General features: G+C 46.0%; 1 protein-coding gene and 1 long non-coding RNA gene across 17 annotated transcripts in view; one reads left to right on the top strand and one right to left on the bottom strand.

Moving 5' to 3' along the window:
• Kif13a (kinesin family member 13A) overlaps window positions 1-16,734 on the bottom strand; it is a 182,537-nt gene that overhangs the window by 101,091 nt on the left and 64,712 nt on the right. For 12 of the 15 annotated variants that reach the window (XM_063276527.1, XM_063276529.1, XM_063276531.1 and 9 more), the window contains exon 3: window positions 12,741-12,753. The exons of the other annotated variants lie outside the window; for them this stretch is intronic. In XM_063276527.1, coding sequence (XP_063132597.1) covers window positions 12,741-12,753 — 13 coding nt within the window. The remainder of the gene's footprint in view (window positions 1-12,740; window positions 12,754-16,734) is intronic. 15 annotated transcript variants of the gene reach the window in all.
• LOC134482696 (uncharacterized) lies at window positions 7,975-16,345 on the top strand. 2 transcript variants are annotated; one of them, XR_010059113.1, is made up of 2 exons: window positions 7,975-13,197; window positions 14,148-16,345. It is a non-coding gene; the product is annotated as an uncharacterized LOC134482696 (long non-coding RNA). The 2 variants fall into 2 exon arrangements; XR_010059114.1 differs by having other exon boundaries at window positions 13,590-16,345.

Below are 16,734 nucleotides of genomic sequence, written 5' to 3'. Positions count from 1 at the left end.
GCTACACAGAGAGATTAAGACCTCGGATCAACAAAGTAACAAAGACCAAACGTGAGGCCCCTTCTACTGTGTGGATTCTATGGCTGTCTTCATTTCCTTCCTCTTAAAAAATAAGATTAATATACTTTTATGTGCATGAGTGTTTTGCCAGGTGCGTGTACAACCCACAGAGACCAGAAAAGGGCATCAGATTCCCCCGGAACTGGAATTACAGGCAGCGCGTGGTGTGGGTGCTGGAAACTCAACTCAGTACTTGGGTCTTCTGCGAGAGTAGCACGCGCTTTGACGCGAGCCATCTCTTCAGCCCCTCTGTGGCCTTCTTCAATCCTGCCTAGTTTTGTGCCCTCACTAAGGTCTCCAACCACGAGGAATTTACTTCAGCAAACTATCAATAAAGACCTATCTGTTACTCTCAATTTGAGACCCAAATAATTGTCAGTTATATTTTCTGACCTGTAGTTGCATAAATCTAGTTAAAAATATCAAAGCTGGGCACCATGGTGCCCTCCTGGAACCACGACACTTTGAGCTTGAGGCAAGTGGATCAGTAGTTCAAGACCAGCCTCACCTTTGAGATATGAGACTCCATCCACCCCTCCCAAAAAAGGACAAAACAGGAAATAATTATTGCTAGAAATGAATACATTGTTTTAAAAATAATTTTATGGGAGGAGAGATGGCTCAGCGGTTAAGAGCACTGACTGTTCTTCCCAAGGTCCTGAGTTCAATTCCCAGCAACCACATGGTGGCTCGCAACCATCTGTAATGGGATCTAATGTCCTCTTCTGGTGTGTCTGAAGAGTGACAGTATACCCATATACATAAAATTAATAAATCCTTAAAGTTATTAAAAATAATAATTTTTATGTGCTTTTCATCCCTTTTTTCCAGGAGGAAAATGATGTATCTAAGACTTATTATGACATAATAATTTAATTCTACATGGGAAAATACTTGGAAACAAACATCCATTTTTGCTACCTGAATCAAATCCTGTTTCAATTCTCCTTTAACTTTTTCAATGCTGTCTTAGATGTACCTCCTTTGTGAAACCTTTACTGAGAATACTTCTTTTAAAAAATTTCTTAATATATGGCGATGGTGGTGATGGTGATAATGGTGATGTTGATGATGGTGATGGTGGTGATGGTGGTGGTGGTGGTGGTGGTGGTGGTGATGATGGTGATGGTGATGATAATGATGGTGGTGGTGGTGATGATGGTGATGGTGGTGATGGTGATGGTGATGGTGGTGGTGGTGGTGATGATGGGTATGTATGATAGGTGTGCAGTCTCATGTAGAATACAGCACATATGGAGGCTGGAGAATGGCTTGTAAGGTCAGCAGCGTTTTCCTTTTGGTAAAGACCTGGGCCCTGGGTCTTACACTCATAACATCAGGCTTGGCAGCAAGCAGCTTCACCCCTGGAATCTTCAGCAGTTGAAGAACACTTCTAATTACTCGGAACTCCATGCCTGCCTAATTGCATTTGGGCACCCATAGGCACACATCTCCATGCATGGTTCCCTCTGGTATATTATCATTTATTAAGAGGTCAAGGGCTCTGCTCTCACACTTTATGATTCATCAGACAAAAAGAATTTATATTTTACTCTACAACAGCTTCTTGGTGGATGTGCTGTCTAGTTTTATGTCAGCTTAACCCAGCTAGAGAGGAGGGAGCCTCAGTTGAGAAAATGACTCCATAGATCAGGCTAGAGGCAAGCCTGTGGGGCATTTTCCTAATTAGTGACTGATGGGGGAGGGCCCAGCCCCCTGGGGTGGTGTCAGCCCTGAGCTGGTGGTCCTGGGTTTTGAAAGAATGCAAGATAAGCAAGCCATGGGGAGCAGCCAGGAAGCAGCACCCCTCCATGGCCTCTGCATCAGCTCCCCCTCCTAGGTTCCTGCCCTGTGTGAGTTCTCGTCCCGACTTCCTTCAGTGATGGACTATGATGTGGAAGTGTAAGTCAAATAAAGCCTTTCCTCTCCAAGTTGCTTTTGGTCCTGGTGTTTCAGCACGGCAAACAGTAGCCCCTGACTGAGACAGTGAATTCTCTCTTGACTGAAGAATCTTGGGAATCTGTGTACTCACATACAATGGTCACTTAAAACAGCACGGTTCATCTCGGGTGAATACTTCACCAATACTGACATTGCTGAAGACCCTTTTCACTTCCACTGGAGGAAAGACAAGACTTGCATTTCCCCATAGACACGATTTTTGTGCTTACAAATTCTCCAATTCTTCCTTCCTTATCCATCTGTAAGGACTGGCCACCTCCGCTCTGCAACCTCCACCAATGACCCGGAAGGGGAAAGGGAAAGTGAGTGAGCTTTCCCATTGTGGTTTGAATGAGAAATGTCCCCTCACAGCTCTCTACACTTGGTCCTCAGCTGAAGGCCGTTTTAGAAGGCTGTGGAAGCTTTAGGAGGTAGGGACGCATTGGAGAAGTGTGTCACTGGGGGTAGGACTTGCAGCCATCTTATTCTGGTCCCACTTCCTCTCTGCTTCCTGACTGTGGACAGACACAATGTGACCAGCCGCCTGGCCCTCCTGCCTCACTCCACACCCTCAAATGATAAGCCCAAATAAAGCTCTTGTTGAAGTGCCCTCCTCTTCCCAGTCCAGTGTGCACCATGCATTCTTTACCCAGTTCACCTCCTGTATTGCTTCCCTGCCTTCCTCTCTGTGAAGTGAATCTTCCCTCCTCCAGGTTTTCTAAGTCTGGAGCTCCATCCCGCCAGTACACAGTGCCAACCAGCAAAATGGCTGCTGACTGAATGCTAAGGGCGTGACAGGACACTATGCATGGGCTGGTCTCTCCACAGACACACCGTGTAGAATGTTGATTATGGACCAGGCACCGACTTCCCTGCTTCACGACTTCATCTCACTAGGAGCCTCCCTGGTCTAGAAACTGCGCCCACTTGTTTCTTCCATCCTCACCAGGGGAGGGAAGGGCTCAGGATTCACTGAGTTAATATCCATGCACAAATATAAAGTCCTTTTGTTAAAGTTCGTGTGCAGAAGCGTTGCTGCTCTGTTCAGAAAACACTAGTGCAAACCACGTGACTTCCTAGCTCCCAAATTTACAATGCTTAAGGAGTCGGCTCCATGTGGAATCCCTCTGCTTTGGATGAGAGAACAATCTCTTCCCTCTACCCTGGCTTCATCGCCTCTTTTGAACTATGAACCCCGTGTTCAAATCTGGAGACCCAGCTGCCATTCACTGCCCATCCTGCACTATCTGGAATCTGAGGCCAAGATCACTCTGCAAACCTCAATGTCTCCAGATGTCGGGGAAACAGGCTAGCTGGGGTCCTACTTTGTCTGTCTGTCTGCCTGCCTGCCTGCCTGCCTGCCTGCCTGCCTGCCTGCCTGCCTGCCTGCCTCCCTCCCTCCCTCTCTCCCTCCCTCCCTCCCTCCCTCCCTTCCTTCCTTCCTTCCTTCCTTCCTTCCTTCCTTCCTTTTGTAACTTTGTGACTATAAGAAAGATGTTTCTGGCCTGCCCCCATTCCACCACACGGCGTTATGAAACTCACACCAAAAGACAGGAGCGCTCTATATCCCATCCCACGTGGGCACTGTCAATAATTTTCTCACTTTCCTCTCTCCTACCATCAGAATTATTACAAAACAGTTACCCATTACTATGTATGACAAATATATGCTGGTATTATTATTATTATTATTATTATTATTATTATTAATTATTTTAAGTTAAAGCTTACTTAGAAATCCTGGACTGCAACTGTACAGGAGCCTGTTTGAGCCCAGGTTTGCCCTCACTGCTACTGTTTGTAGAAGTCACTGGACCAACACAAAATTCAGCCTGCACCTGAACATAGCTGCTGCGGGCCAGGGAGAGAAATACCAGAGCCGCCAGCCTTACTAGTCAGCTTTGCTGACAGACCTCCCTTCCTGTTTAAAAGTCTGTCAAGTCAACGCTGTCTTTTCACAGTGTAATTAATGATTCCCTTCACACACGTTTGTAACTACACGCCAAACAATGTCTTGGGTTCCACAGTCAGCCCTGACTGGCTGAGGATTCAATGCAGCTAATAGCATCTGCCACACACCTACCAGAGATAAGGCATTGCCCCGAGCTTAGGGAACCTCATCGCATTGACCACAGGATAAAACTACACTTCCAGCAAGTAGCTGAGAAGGGGATCTCAGCGATCTAAGAGGGGAGAGGGAAGGCATCTCTCAGGAACTCATTCATATTGTCATCAATCAAAAAGGATATCTGAAAATAGGAACCCCATCCCAGGACCTCACAGGGCTTCTGCTTAACACTGGGTATGTGCTAACCAGCGGTGTGGAAATCAACGAAGCAGAACTCAATCCCGACTCCTTCGCATACTCTGTTCAGTTCATGTTCATGTCTTTATCAGTCTCTCCCAGCATCTGCTTCACTGCTGAGGGTGGGGTGGAGGTGCCGCGTGTCCTCTGCATTCTATTTTGGTTCTCTCATTAATTGAGAAATAGAGATGAACCTTCTCTCACAGTGCACTCAGAAAGGCAGCATGGGTGTTTCTAAACACGGGCTGTTCCTCTAACAAACACCAATGGAAGCAGCCATTGTCTGAGCTTGCAGTTTGCAGCCTTGTCCGCCATCCTGACAAATGGCTGCCACTGCCAATCGCAAAAGGACAACTAAAACTCACCCTGACATCAATCACCGTGGGAGGTATTTAGACCTGCTTCCAGACGGCTCACCTTCTGTGCTTTCTACACCCTGTGGGATAAAGCCCGACGTGTACTGCCAGAGAAGACGAAGCTAGCTGGCTTCCAGAAACCAGGTCCTCGGATTCTAAGGACTTAAGGTAGCCCAGAGGTTGCAGATACAGGAAAGGGTGGAGGGTTGGATCTACCCTGCTGGGGATGCCTGAGGCAGGACTCCAGATGCTTCCCCTGGTCCAGAGAGCTTTCACTGTTCTGGATAGCAAGATGGATCATGGTTGAGAGTCAGGGGAGATAATGATTTTCCCTTTGGGGGCTGAGAAGTGTGCAACTTGGTATCCCACCATCTCGATCCATTGGGCATCCTTGGGCACAGAACACAGCAAGGATAACTGACTCTGAATGAAGCCAGGCACAAATCGGGTGAGAGGTGAATAGTCTAAACAAAAGTCAAGACAAAAATACACAGTGTTCTGTTTCTGAAGGTCTTTTGGGAAAAAAAAATTAAAATGCGTTAGAGTGTGACAGAATTGTGCGCTCCCCCAAATGACTCCCTGCCCTGCTTGAGAGGGTTATGTGTTCCCACTATGGCCCTGTGACCTGTCGGACCTGCAGAAGGGGATATAATTTCTCATCCTACTGACACCAGGTTGTCCACATCACTGCTTTTGGTCACGTGTATCTGAGCAAAGTGTGGCTGCAGGTAGTGGCATTGTAAGCCACAGCACCAGAAAGTCCCAGATGGCAGTGGATCCTTCAGACTGGAGTCCACGCTAAAGCCCCAGCCAGCCTGCCGACCTGGAATGCCGCTAACTTTAGAGAGACAGACTGTTGTTGTCTCAAAGCACTGAGCACTTTAGGGTGTCACTGCCCTGTCAACCTGGCATGAGCAGGCCAGCACAAGGCAATCCCAGTGCGACAGGCCAGCCCTGCTGCCTACCCTGTGTTCTCATCACTGGAGTATCTTGTATGCACGCTACTGCTTATATGACCCGAGTACATGAAAATCCCAAATAATCTTTCCGACCTCCCAGATTAAGATCTGACCGTAGGTTCTCTATAAGCTGCCATTTCTCTCGGTTTTTAACACTCGACATTTCCTTTCACGTACCCTACACTAACTGGAGAGTGTGCAACTCGACACCTTCATCCCCCATCCCCCGACCCCGACCCTCACCCACTACTGGGGACTGAACCTAGGGACTCTTGTGCACCAGACAGAGGCTCCCCACTGAGTTACCCTCCCAGCCCTCACTACTTCCTAACACATCGATCCCTCCCTTATTTCTGCCCCTACGTACCTCACAATTCTCACCGCAACCCTCTGTCTCTGGAGACTTTACATACATATACACGTCATCCTGAGGGTCCGTGTTAGCCCTGAGCTTTCCTCTCTGTGAGGTCGGGAAGACTGAAGTGTTGGCAGACTGTAGGCAGACTAACCCACTGTCTGTCACTTAAAACACCTTGCACGTCTGATAGCCACACTGAGTTCCCTGGAGCAGAGACTGAGGCCCAGACCACTGCAGGGGGACATAGGTAGATGGGAAGGGTAGGTTGCCATTGAGACAAGGCAGCAGAAACCCAAGACCCAGACACAGGAAGGAAGGAGACCAGTGAAAGCTAAGAGCAGGTGCCTGTGGCTGAGATGCACCATCCAAGCCATGTAGTTCTTCAGCTCGGTCCCACACAGTGGCAATGGGAGCCATGTATGTAATTTACACTGTGTTTGTGACATATTCTTAAGCAAAAGGAAGACAATTTTGCTTTGGTAACATATTTTAATTAACCTAGCATAGCCAAAATATTTGTGCTACATGCTTTCCTCTCACCCTTGTATGAAACCTTAGCAATCCGCTGTGTATTTCATACTTACTAAATGGCTCAAGCCACAAGAGCCGCACAATGTGTGCTCAAAAGCCTGGCTTAATACTTTATTCTCAGCACAGCAGAAGAGGCAGCAGGAGGCTGTCACAGAACCAAAGACCGGACGGAACAAAACCAAATCTCAGATGGCGGAGCTGTACAGATTCCCTCCTTCCTTCCTGAGAAATGTTTATAAAGCCAGCTTTTGGTGTGTTTAGCGACATACCTTTGCTTTTGGGAGACGGGGTCTTACTATGTAGCTCAGGCTAGCTTTAAACTCTTGATCTCCTGCCATGAACTCCTGAGTTCTGGTATTACACACACACGCACCACTGAACCTGGGTCATCAATGAGCTCCTTTAACCAATGTGGGCTTTGGGAAGTGCTGACTACTTGGGCAGGAGCACAGCTCACTGCTAAAGCAATTGCCTGGCACATATGAAGCCCAGCACTTGAGCCTTCTCTCGATGTTTCTAAAAACTGAAAATAAATTTACTTCACAAGATTGAAATATTAAGATAAAGTTTACAGTATGCTATAAGGGGCTGTTTGCTCATAAACTTACAATGAGCAAACGGACTAAAAACAGATAGGACCTAAACAACATGGTTAGCAGATTTTTACTTCTTCCCAAATGCCTCCTTCCTTATTAACTTGCTCAATAAAACACAGCAGATAAAACAACGTTTCCTTTCCTTGAATACCAGTTTGTGCCAAAATCCAGTTTATCAAATATGGCTCAATCAAGAAGTAATCACAATACTACCTTTGCACGAAGACAGATGGACACACCTCTCGTACCTTGGTGCTTATAAAACAAAGGCTTTCTTCTTTATCTACAGGTGCATAGACCAGTATCTCCATGACTGTCTAAGGTGCTGTCGTTCTTGAGGGAAACACACCTTGTTCCCACAAACACCACGGAGTGCACATCATGCCAGAGTATTAAAAGGTAGGTGAGTGGGCAGTATCTGACTTATAAACTCTTACCAGACAGACAAATCCAAAAGATAAGCCACACACCAATTTATGTTTGGGGCTCATTCTCTGTCTGTGGTTCTGGCCATCAGCAAGGGGGCAGGCCCTGCTCCAGCTCACTTGTCTGTCACTCCTTGCTTCACTGAGAAGCTTGTCCAGCTGTGGGCGCCACCCTGAGGAGCCACTGTATTTTTTTATTGCCATGAACTTTCACCTACTTCAGAATATGATGGATTAATAATGGGACCTTAGAGCACTGCTCCTAACCTCCTCAGGTTGGCATTTTCTACGTATTGCCATGCACTGACAGTTCCCCGTGCCTTTCTTTTGTGGGGTGGGTAGCTCGTTTCTCCTCTATCCTTGAATGATACTGTATCAAGAGATGATACCAGGACTTCCTATCCACTCCCCTGCTGGCAGGCATCACGACGTTAGGAGTTAGCAATCATGAATCCAACTGCTGGAGACACTTGTGCACAGTAGATACAAACTTTCAGTTGGCTTGGGTAACTACCCGGAAGCTCCACCACTGGGCTCCTGTGCTCAGAACACAATTAGGTTCTTCGGAAGCTGAGGACTGCCCTCCAGAACGCCTACACCGTCTGCCTCGTTTTTGCCATCGATGGCAGAGTTCCTGCTGCTACCCAGCCTTCGTTTTGATTTGGTGAGACTTTGATTTGGTAGGCATCCCATAGTGTGTGGTGGCATCTACCAACATGAGGGTGCCTTTACTTGATTATTTATTTGTTCATTGGACACCTGTGCATCCTCTTTGGAGAAATGTCTATTCAGATATTTTTGTCCATTTTTAAGCTGAGTCTGTCTTTTCTTTTCCTTCCTTCCTTTCTTTCTTTCTTTCCTTCCTTCCTTCCTTTCGATTTAAGGGACCTTGGTATAATTTGGATACAAATCATTTATTAGTTATTCCTAAATATTTGTCCCAGCATACCACTTTTCTTTACGCTTAACGCAGTCACTGGCAGAGGAGAACATTTTTTTTTAATCTTTATTTTTTTAATCTTTATTAACTTGAGTATTTCTTATTTACATTTCAATTGTTATCTCCCTTCCCAGTTTCTGGGCCAACATCCCCCAACCCCTCCCCCTCCCGTTTTGTATGGACTTCCCCTCCCCATCCTCCCCCCATTTCCACCCTCCCCCCAACAATCACGTTCACTAGGTGTTCAGTCTTGGCAGGACCAGAGGAGAACATTTTAATAGAGCACTCTGTCGTCTACTCTTACATCTTGCCTCCAAGCTTCCCCTCTGAAAGGTCGTCCTAGAGCCACAGAGCCACGGCTGCCTCCTCCCGCTACCTTCTGAAAGCATCCCAGAGTTGCAGCTTACATTGGTTTTCTGAGGAACAGAAGGTCCGAGTTTATTTAAAAAAAAAAAAAAGGTGGGTCTTCAGTTGTCTCCAAACCCTGTCTCTCTCGCAGCTCATTTAAATATTATCTACTAGCCGAGGTTCACCAGCCTGATCCAACCTGGTACAGAGTCTTAGCACTAAACTTACAATTTAGGCTCTGGGCTTTTCAGACTGAGAATTTTTGCCGGGTTGTGGGTTTCTGAGTTATGTAATATCCATTTCTTGCTGACATTGTGCACTCTGACTTTATTGTTTAATCTCCTTAAACATAACAAGTGCGTTCATAGTTTGGACGTAACCATGAGATATCAGAAGCATTTGTGGGTCTCTATTCCTACCTGTGTATACCTTCTTTATCTCTGAATATACCTTTCATTTTGTGTTTTTGCTTTGTTTTGTATCACTAAGGATGGAACCTTGTGCACACTGAGACACACCCTCAGTGTTAGATGTTGTTTTTAGAGGTGGTGGTGGAATCCTTAAAGACATGGATTACGTCTGTTTCTTCCTGTGGCTTCCAGGCACCTGAATCCTGGAACTGCTTTATTATGACGACTTTAGTCCTTGACGTTGCCTGGATTGGAGGTGTGTGCATTTGTTTTGGTTCCTGGTTTTTGTTGATTCCTTTGTTTCTGAGACAGGGTCAGGGTCTCACCAGGTAGCTCTGGCTGGTCTGACTGGCTATGTAGACCCAAGTAGCTCTGAATTTATGGAGATCCTCCTGCTCCTGTCTTCGGAGTGCTGGCATTATAGGTTACGTTTTGTCCTACTGGGTCACGAGTCTCACTACATAGCCCAGGTTGGCCTGCCCCAGCCCTTGAGTGTTGGGATTTCAGGAAAGTGCCACCACACTGTAACACGATGACTTGGGACCTGACAGGATCCACCCGACAGTTGATTCTCTTTTGTTTTACCTTTACATGCCACCCAAGGCCTGGTCTCAACCCACTGTCCTGACCTCAGTGTTGGGTATTTAGCAAGGACTTCAGCTCTCACAGGTTGTGAATGAGCCCCTACACCTTGGCCTGTCCACAAAGCTGCCCCCAGCCTTGTTCTGATTGGAAGCTGTTTGTACCTGAGCGTTATACACAAAACCTCCGGGGTCCACTGGGCCTTGGTCTAGTAATCTATCCTTCACTAACCCTGCTGTATTTCCAGCTCCTTCAAGCACAGGCTTAAAAACCTGTAATCACATGTATGTATGTATGTATGTATGTATGTATGTATGTATGTATGTATGTATGTATGTATGTTTGTATATGTATCTATCTATCTATCCATCCATCCATCCATCCATCCATCCATCTGGGTGCTTACATGAATGACAGGGTGTTCCTGTAGAAGTCAGAGGACAGAGTTTTGGGAGTCCAGTTTCTCTTTCGACCACATGAGTGGGTTCTGGGGTTTGAACTTAGGTCTGCATCCCAAGCTTGGGCTTGAACTTGATGGAGGAGGTGACCCTGATCCCCCAGTATGTCGCTTCTGACTTCAAGGTCAGAACAGGGACTTCCTATCCTATGAACATCACATACTTATGGTCCCAGCACAACTGATTTCATATTACACACATGCTTAGCTCACCGCTATCACAACACCGAGACTAAGTCTGCTTCATGGACAAGTTGTTCCTACTTAGTAATCTGTTAAGGTGAGTCACCCCACCTGCCCTGAGGCCTCTGATCACTGACGCACAGATCTCGTCATCTTACAAAGCATGAATGGCGCTTTTGTTCTTCCCACAGCCAGTCATCCCCTAAGTCTCTGTGTCTTTAATATATTTTACTCTGTTTTATCACTTTCTTGGTTTCAGGCCAACCTTTAGGCTTCCCGAATGTACCCCATACAGTGGATTATCTGCTACTAAGTGGGTATATTTTTAACATGATGATTTAACATTACTTTTGAGAATTTCATGGCCATTCTTAGGAATGATTTTTAGCATAGCACTGTGCACCAGTATGTTCATGTAAAAAGTAGTAGTGGTTGTTCATAATGTCCTTGTGCCTTGTCAACTTCAATGCTTTTCCTTCTCTGAGCAGCCAAAGGTGGCATGGCTTTCTCGGTGGGAAACAAGGCTATCTTATTACCAGGATGACTGTATGCTTTGAAACCTCTGGGAGCAAAAAAAAAGATACAGATAGCTAAAGGAGCATGTATCCTCCTAGAGCAGAAAACCTTCAAGACCGTAGATTTTATGAATCATGATCACCTCAGCAATTACTCAGGGACAACTGTCAGGACCCTCCACATCTGACCATGAATGACGACCAGCTCAGCTCACTTCAGAAACATTAGCTACTTCCTTTCTCTTGAGACACCTCCTACTGTTTATTCAGTGCATGCCTTCCTTGCTGGAGTTCAAACTCTTAGTGCCAAAGATAATATGAATGGTGCCTTCAATAACTATAAGGCATGAAATAACATTTTATCAGTTTTCCATAATCCAAGAGCTATGTTAGTTTTCTTCATAGCCCCAGGGGAAATAAGCTTGTCTTTTCTCCCATGTTCTCATGTGTCCTAGACTCCGACCATGTGGAGAAGTTTGCCCTAATTCTATCTTAGAAAGCATGGTTGTAATCAGTGTCATTACCTAGGGTTGGTCACTTTGCTAGTGACTTGTGGTACTAAACATCTCTCTAATACTCAGCAAAAGGCTCCCTGATGATAAATTCACTTTCATTTATTCAGGGCTGCTCACTCAAATACCTTCTCATGGCTGTGCCATTTATACTTGAACCTCTGGGGTTTCCACCAGTAAAAAGGTCATCATAAGTTGGCCAAGGCAGTGGGGGACAGCTTTGACTAGCAGTCACTGTAATTAGCTAAGAGCTCTGATTCAGCTTACAGAATCAGTTGGTGTTCGATCAGAATGTCTGGAAAACCTTTCCAAAGATATTAACTCCTCTTGGAAAGACAGAAGATAGTTTGTAACTAGTTAACCAAATTTTATTCCTGAGGACCTGCTTTTAGTCTTCTGCTTTCTAGAAAGTCCACTGTCTTAGTTACTGCTGTTGTAAAACATCATGACCAAAAGCAACGTGGGAAGGAAGGACATGAGAAGCAGGAGCTGATACAGAGGCCATGGAGGGATGCTGCTTCCTGGCTTGCTCCCCTGGCTTGCTCAGCCTGCTTTCTTATAGAACCCAGGACCACCAACTCAAGGGTGGCACCACCTACAATAGGCTGGGCCTTCTCATATCAATTCTGAATTAAGAAAAATGTCCTACAGACTTGCCAGTCTGATGGGGGCATTTTCTCAGTTGAGATCCCTCTTCCCAAATGACTCTAGCGTGCCTTGAGTTGAGCACAGTTATGCCAATCTCTCTTAGCATATGAGCCAGCACCTGCTTCTTCTTCTTGCTAAACTCCTTTAGAGATCAGCAGGACAGAAGCACTCCCCGGCACAGATTCAAGGATCTTCTGAGAATGTAAGAATGGGTGAGAACATTGCCAACATAGGGTAAGAAACACGCTGCCAGGGCTGGAGAGATGGCTCAGTGGTTAAGAGCACTGACTGCTCTTCCAGAGGTCCTGAGTTCAAATCCAGCACCCACATGGTGGCTCACAACCATCTGTAATGGGATCTGGCGTCCTGTCTGGGCAGGGGGGATGTATATGCAGCAGAGCACTCATACACTAAATAAATAAAATTAAAAAAAAAAAAAAAGAAACACGCTGCCTACATCAGGGCCAACATGCTGGCTCAGGCTTAAATTTTAAATTAGAATGCTAGTCTTAGTTCCGCGGTGGCCAGGTATTACCCACAGGTTCCTGCGATGAGTTGGGATCGTAACTGCGTACTAAGTCCGTGCTGATGCCCAGTTCCACGCCAGCACTTACCTTGGGAGGCTTTCTTCACGACGAAAAGAAAAAAATTCAATAGCGGAGACACAGAAGGTTGTCAACACAATGGCCACATCAGAGGGAAACAATGAAAGAGAAAAAGAAAAGAAAAAAACAAAAAACAAATTCAGCAACTTCGTAATGGGATCTGGAAAGCCACATATAACTAGGGGCCTGCGGTGATAAACCTTTCACTGTGGGCATGGATTGAGGGGATGTTTTAAATGGCTTTAAGAAATGGTGGTAGTGAAGGAGATACGGAAATCCTATAACCGTACTGCGCATAGCTGGATTCTTTTAAACTAGCTTTACATGTAAATTTTCTTCCTGGCTCCCACCTTTTTTCTTTGGGATAGGGTTTCACATAATTCAGGCCGGCCTTGAACTAGGAACAGCAAACGATGACCTTGAGCGTCTGAGCCTCGTCTCTACCACCTGATTGCTACAATTATAGGTAGGTATCACCGAAGCTGACTTTTGTGATGCTGGGAACCAAACTTGGGGCTTCACGAATGATAGGCAAGCACCCTACCACTGAGACAAACTACCCTGTATACATCCAGTCTTGTCCATCCAACTAAGTTACACCCCAACATTATAACCTTTCGTAAGCTAGTGTTGAAATATATATATACATATATATATTTTCATTATTATATTTTCATTATTATATTTTCATTGTTAGGCAAATATAATCTAATACACATGAAGATACAGATTTTAAAAACATGATTCTAGATAGTAAGTTTTACCTATTTCAACACTGAACTTTTAAAACAAGTTCTGCCCTCCTCCCAACATCGACCACGCACATAAGACTTTTTATAATGTAAATTTATTTTTCAGTGCTGAAAAAAAAATCACTGAGCCTCAGTAGCAGCCCTGCAATGTTCATTTTTGCAAGTTAACAATTCAGAAATGATTGAAGTTTTATACTCGAAGGAAACATCAAAAGGTGAAGGTTACAAAGCAAGAAAGCATGAGCTCGACACGCCTTGTAAATATTTCCCTTCCATGGGGATTTCCAGACCTGGAGTTTGACTTCTAGGCTATGGGATCCTAGGATAGTTCTTGGCTTTCCTGGTGTGTTGTTCCTGATCACGCTCTTATAATATCAATTCAAAAATGTGAATAACTGTCGAGAAATGGGGCGCCCTCCCTATGCCTTCATGGCAGTCAGGATCACGGGGATCAGAAGACTAAGCTGAGGTGTGGTGTGTACATCCTCCCTGTGCCCAGGTACAGAGAGACAAGCAAGAGGCAGGAGGACCGACGGGCACGAGCTTGAGACCAGCCTAGCTCGTCTCCATAAATTCCAGAGCAGCCCGGACTACACAGCAAGACTGTCTCAGAAAAGGGATAGAGGTTAATTAATTTAATTTAAATTCATTGAATCTTCTCCAGCACGAGGCCCTACGATCCCCATAGAACTTCAAGGGCCACTTGAAATATTCATAGCTCAGAAGCAGAGAAAGTCATGGACTCAGACGGGTGGACGGTTCTACACTTCTGAACGCAAGCAAAGAAAAGCGAAGACACTCCCCTCGTGTTGAAACTGAGGCATCATTTCCCTGGCAGCCCATGAACTAGCCAGAAGGCCGTCAGTCGGTGTGCCTATGCCTACCTTGGACACAGTGAGGATTCCACTTTGGCGTTATAGCTCTTTGTCTGGTCTAACTGGTATTTCTAGTTGTTATCGGGCCAGTCTGAATCTATGAGCTAGTCCCCCCCTCCAGACAAGACAGGCTGTGAGGATGTCACGCTAAAAATGCATGGGTGTTTTTAACACCAGGAGTTTTCATTCTCTACCCAAAGCTTGAGTTTTCTGCAGAGAACGCTGGATGCATCTGGTCTGCGCAGGGACAGTGAAATTGAGAGCTTTACGCACCGTGCTGCTGATGAAACCTCGTTTTTGCCTGCTTTACTTCAATGTCCTTTAAACCACTGCTTTATTTGACAAGGGAAAGTCACGTGGGTTATATTAGGGCCATCACATGTGTCCAGTTAATACTGCCATCCCTTGGCATCCGTGAGGATAGATCCCCAAATCCGTGGATGCTCAACTACCTTACATAAAATGGTACAGTGCTTGCATATGACCCGCACACACCTCCTGTCCACCTAAACCCTCTCTAGACCACCTAACATAACAAGTGCTAGGTAAATAGGTGTTGTACTGAATTGCTGGGGGAACAGTCACAAGCGTCTACACGGTCAGTACAGGCCGTTGAGTCTGAGGACCTAGAATCGACACAGAGGACCGACCGCACAACGTCCTGTTTAACTACAGTGAACCATTCAACCCAATGAGGTGAGACAGATGAAATGGAACCTCACGGAGCCTCCAGTGACATCACTGTCGCATGGCTCCCTCTACCAACCCACAGGCTAGCAAGGAATAGACACAGGGCAAAGGGAGTCACAAACTCATGGGTGGCCACCCACTCCGACTCAGTATCTGGTCTAGAAAGCAGACTCTTTAGAGAAGAAAACCATCTTCTCCGTACATCATATATCCTGCGCACTATTACCTGGGCAGCTTTTTGGAAAGTGTGAATTGGGCGGTGAGTAGCCAAGATGCCTACATCCCCAGAGGTTGTGAGGCAAACCGGAGGACCCCAATCCGGCCTGGACAGGGAAAAATTGCTACCACACTATTAAGTCCCGTGACACCCCTCCACACTTGTTAAGTCCCGTGACACCACTCGACGGGCATCGGCCGTTTGCTTTGTCGCACACACAACGTTCCCCATTGTCTTTAAAAAAAGAGTAGCTTTTATCTTTCTGGGTTATTTTATTTTGTGTGTCTGTGTGGAGCTGAGCGCACACATGAGCATCACGGTGTGAGCACGGGGCAGTGCAGGCCAGCAGAGGCCAGTGAGGGAGGCCAGCACCCTGGAGCTGCAGTTACTACTGGTGGCTGTAAGCAACCATGTGGGTGCTGGGGACTGAACCCTTACCTGTAAAAGCACAGCATGTACTCTTAACTGCTGAGCCAGCACTCCGGGCCCTGCTGCCCGTTCCTTGTTTGTTTTGTGGCAGGGTCTCACTGTGTGCTACAGGATCAATTCTCCCATCTCCACATGCCCAGTGCTGAAATTATAAGCATGCCTATTTGACCTTGTAAGTGGCCCCCATTTACTGTTTGTTCTTCCCGTTGGTAAGCTAAGATGTTGGACTCCATAGAGTTCACCCCTCCCCACCTTGAACTGGAACCTGTTAGGGTTTTCCCTGGTGCTGAAGCTACTCTGACGACCAACAAGGGCATCACCGTCCACCTCGAGGTCAATATGGCCGCTCAGGGGCCGGAGAGATGGCTCAGAGGTTAAGAGCACTGACTGCTCTTCCAGAGGTCCTAAGTTCAATTCCCAGCAACCACATGGTGGCTCACAACCATCTGTAATGAGATCGGATGCCCTCTTCTGGTGTGTCTGTCTGAAAACAGCTACAATATACTTATATATAATAAACAAATAAATAAAATCTTTATTTTTTTTTCTATTTTTCGGAGCTGGGGACCGAACCCAGGGCCTTGCACTTCCCAGGCAAGCGCTCTACCACTGAGCTAAACCCCCAGCCCCTAATAAAATCTTTAAAAGGTATCCAGCCTTCAGCTTCTTTGGGTCATGTGCTTATCTCCAATGTTCATGCCGGAGAACCATGCGATCCAGGACAAAAAGAATCTCATAACGAATCTTCGAGTAAGTTTGCAACTTTTTATCAGGCTGCTTTTGTAGCTATCCTGGGCCTCATTCAGCCTGTGGGTTGGACATCCATGCCCACTAGTCCGATAACTACTTTCAACGAGGCCAAAAGGGGACAATGTCCCTGGTGCCCATAATAAGGACTGTGGTAGAACAAACATGGCCTTTTATTTTGCACTGCAAATTATGCTGTGATCAGGGTGCAAACAAAATCCTTCGAGTGGAGGCCTGCTGTGATCGCTGCAAAAAACGGTTGACACCCACTTTCTGGCTCTATAAGCAGATCG

Source organism: Rattus norvegicus, chromosome 17 (genome assembly GCF_036323735.1).
Source record: "Rattus norvegicus strain BN/NHsdMcwi chromosome 17, GRCr8, whole genome shotgun sequence".
NCBI classification, from domain to species: Eukaryota; Metazoa; Chordata; class Mammalia; order Rodentia; family Muridae; genus Rattus; species Rattus norvegicus.
This window is presented reverse-complemented; position numbering and strand designations above follow the sequence as displayed.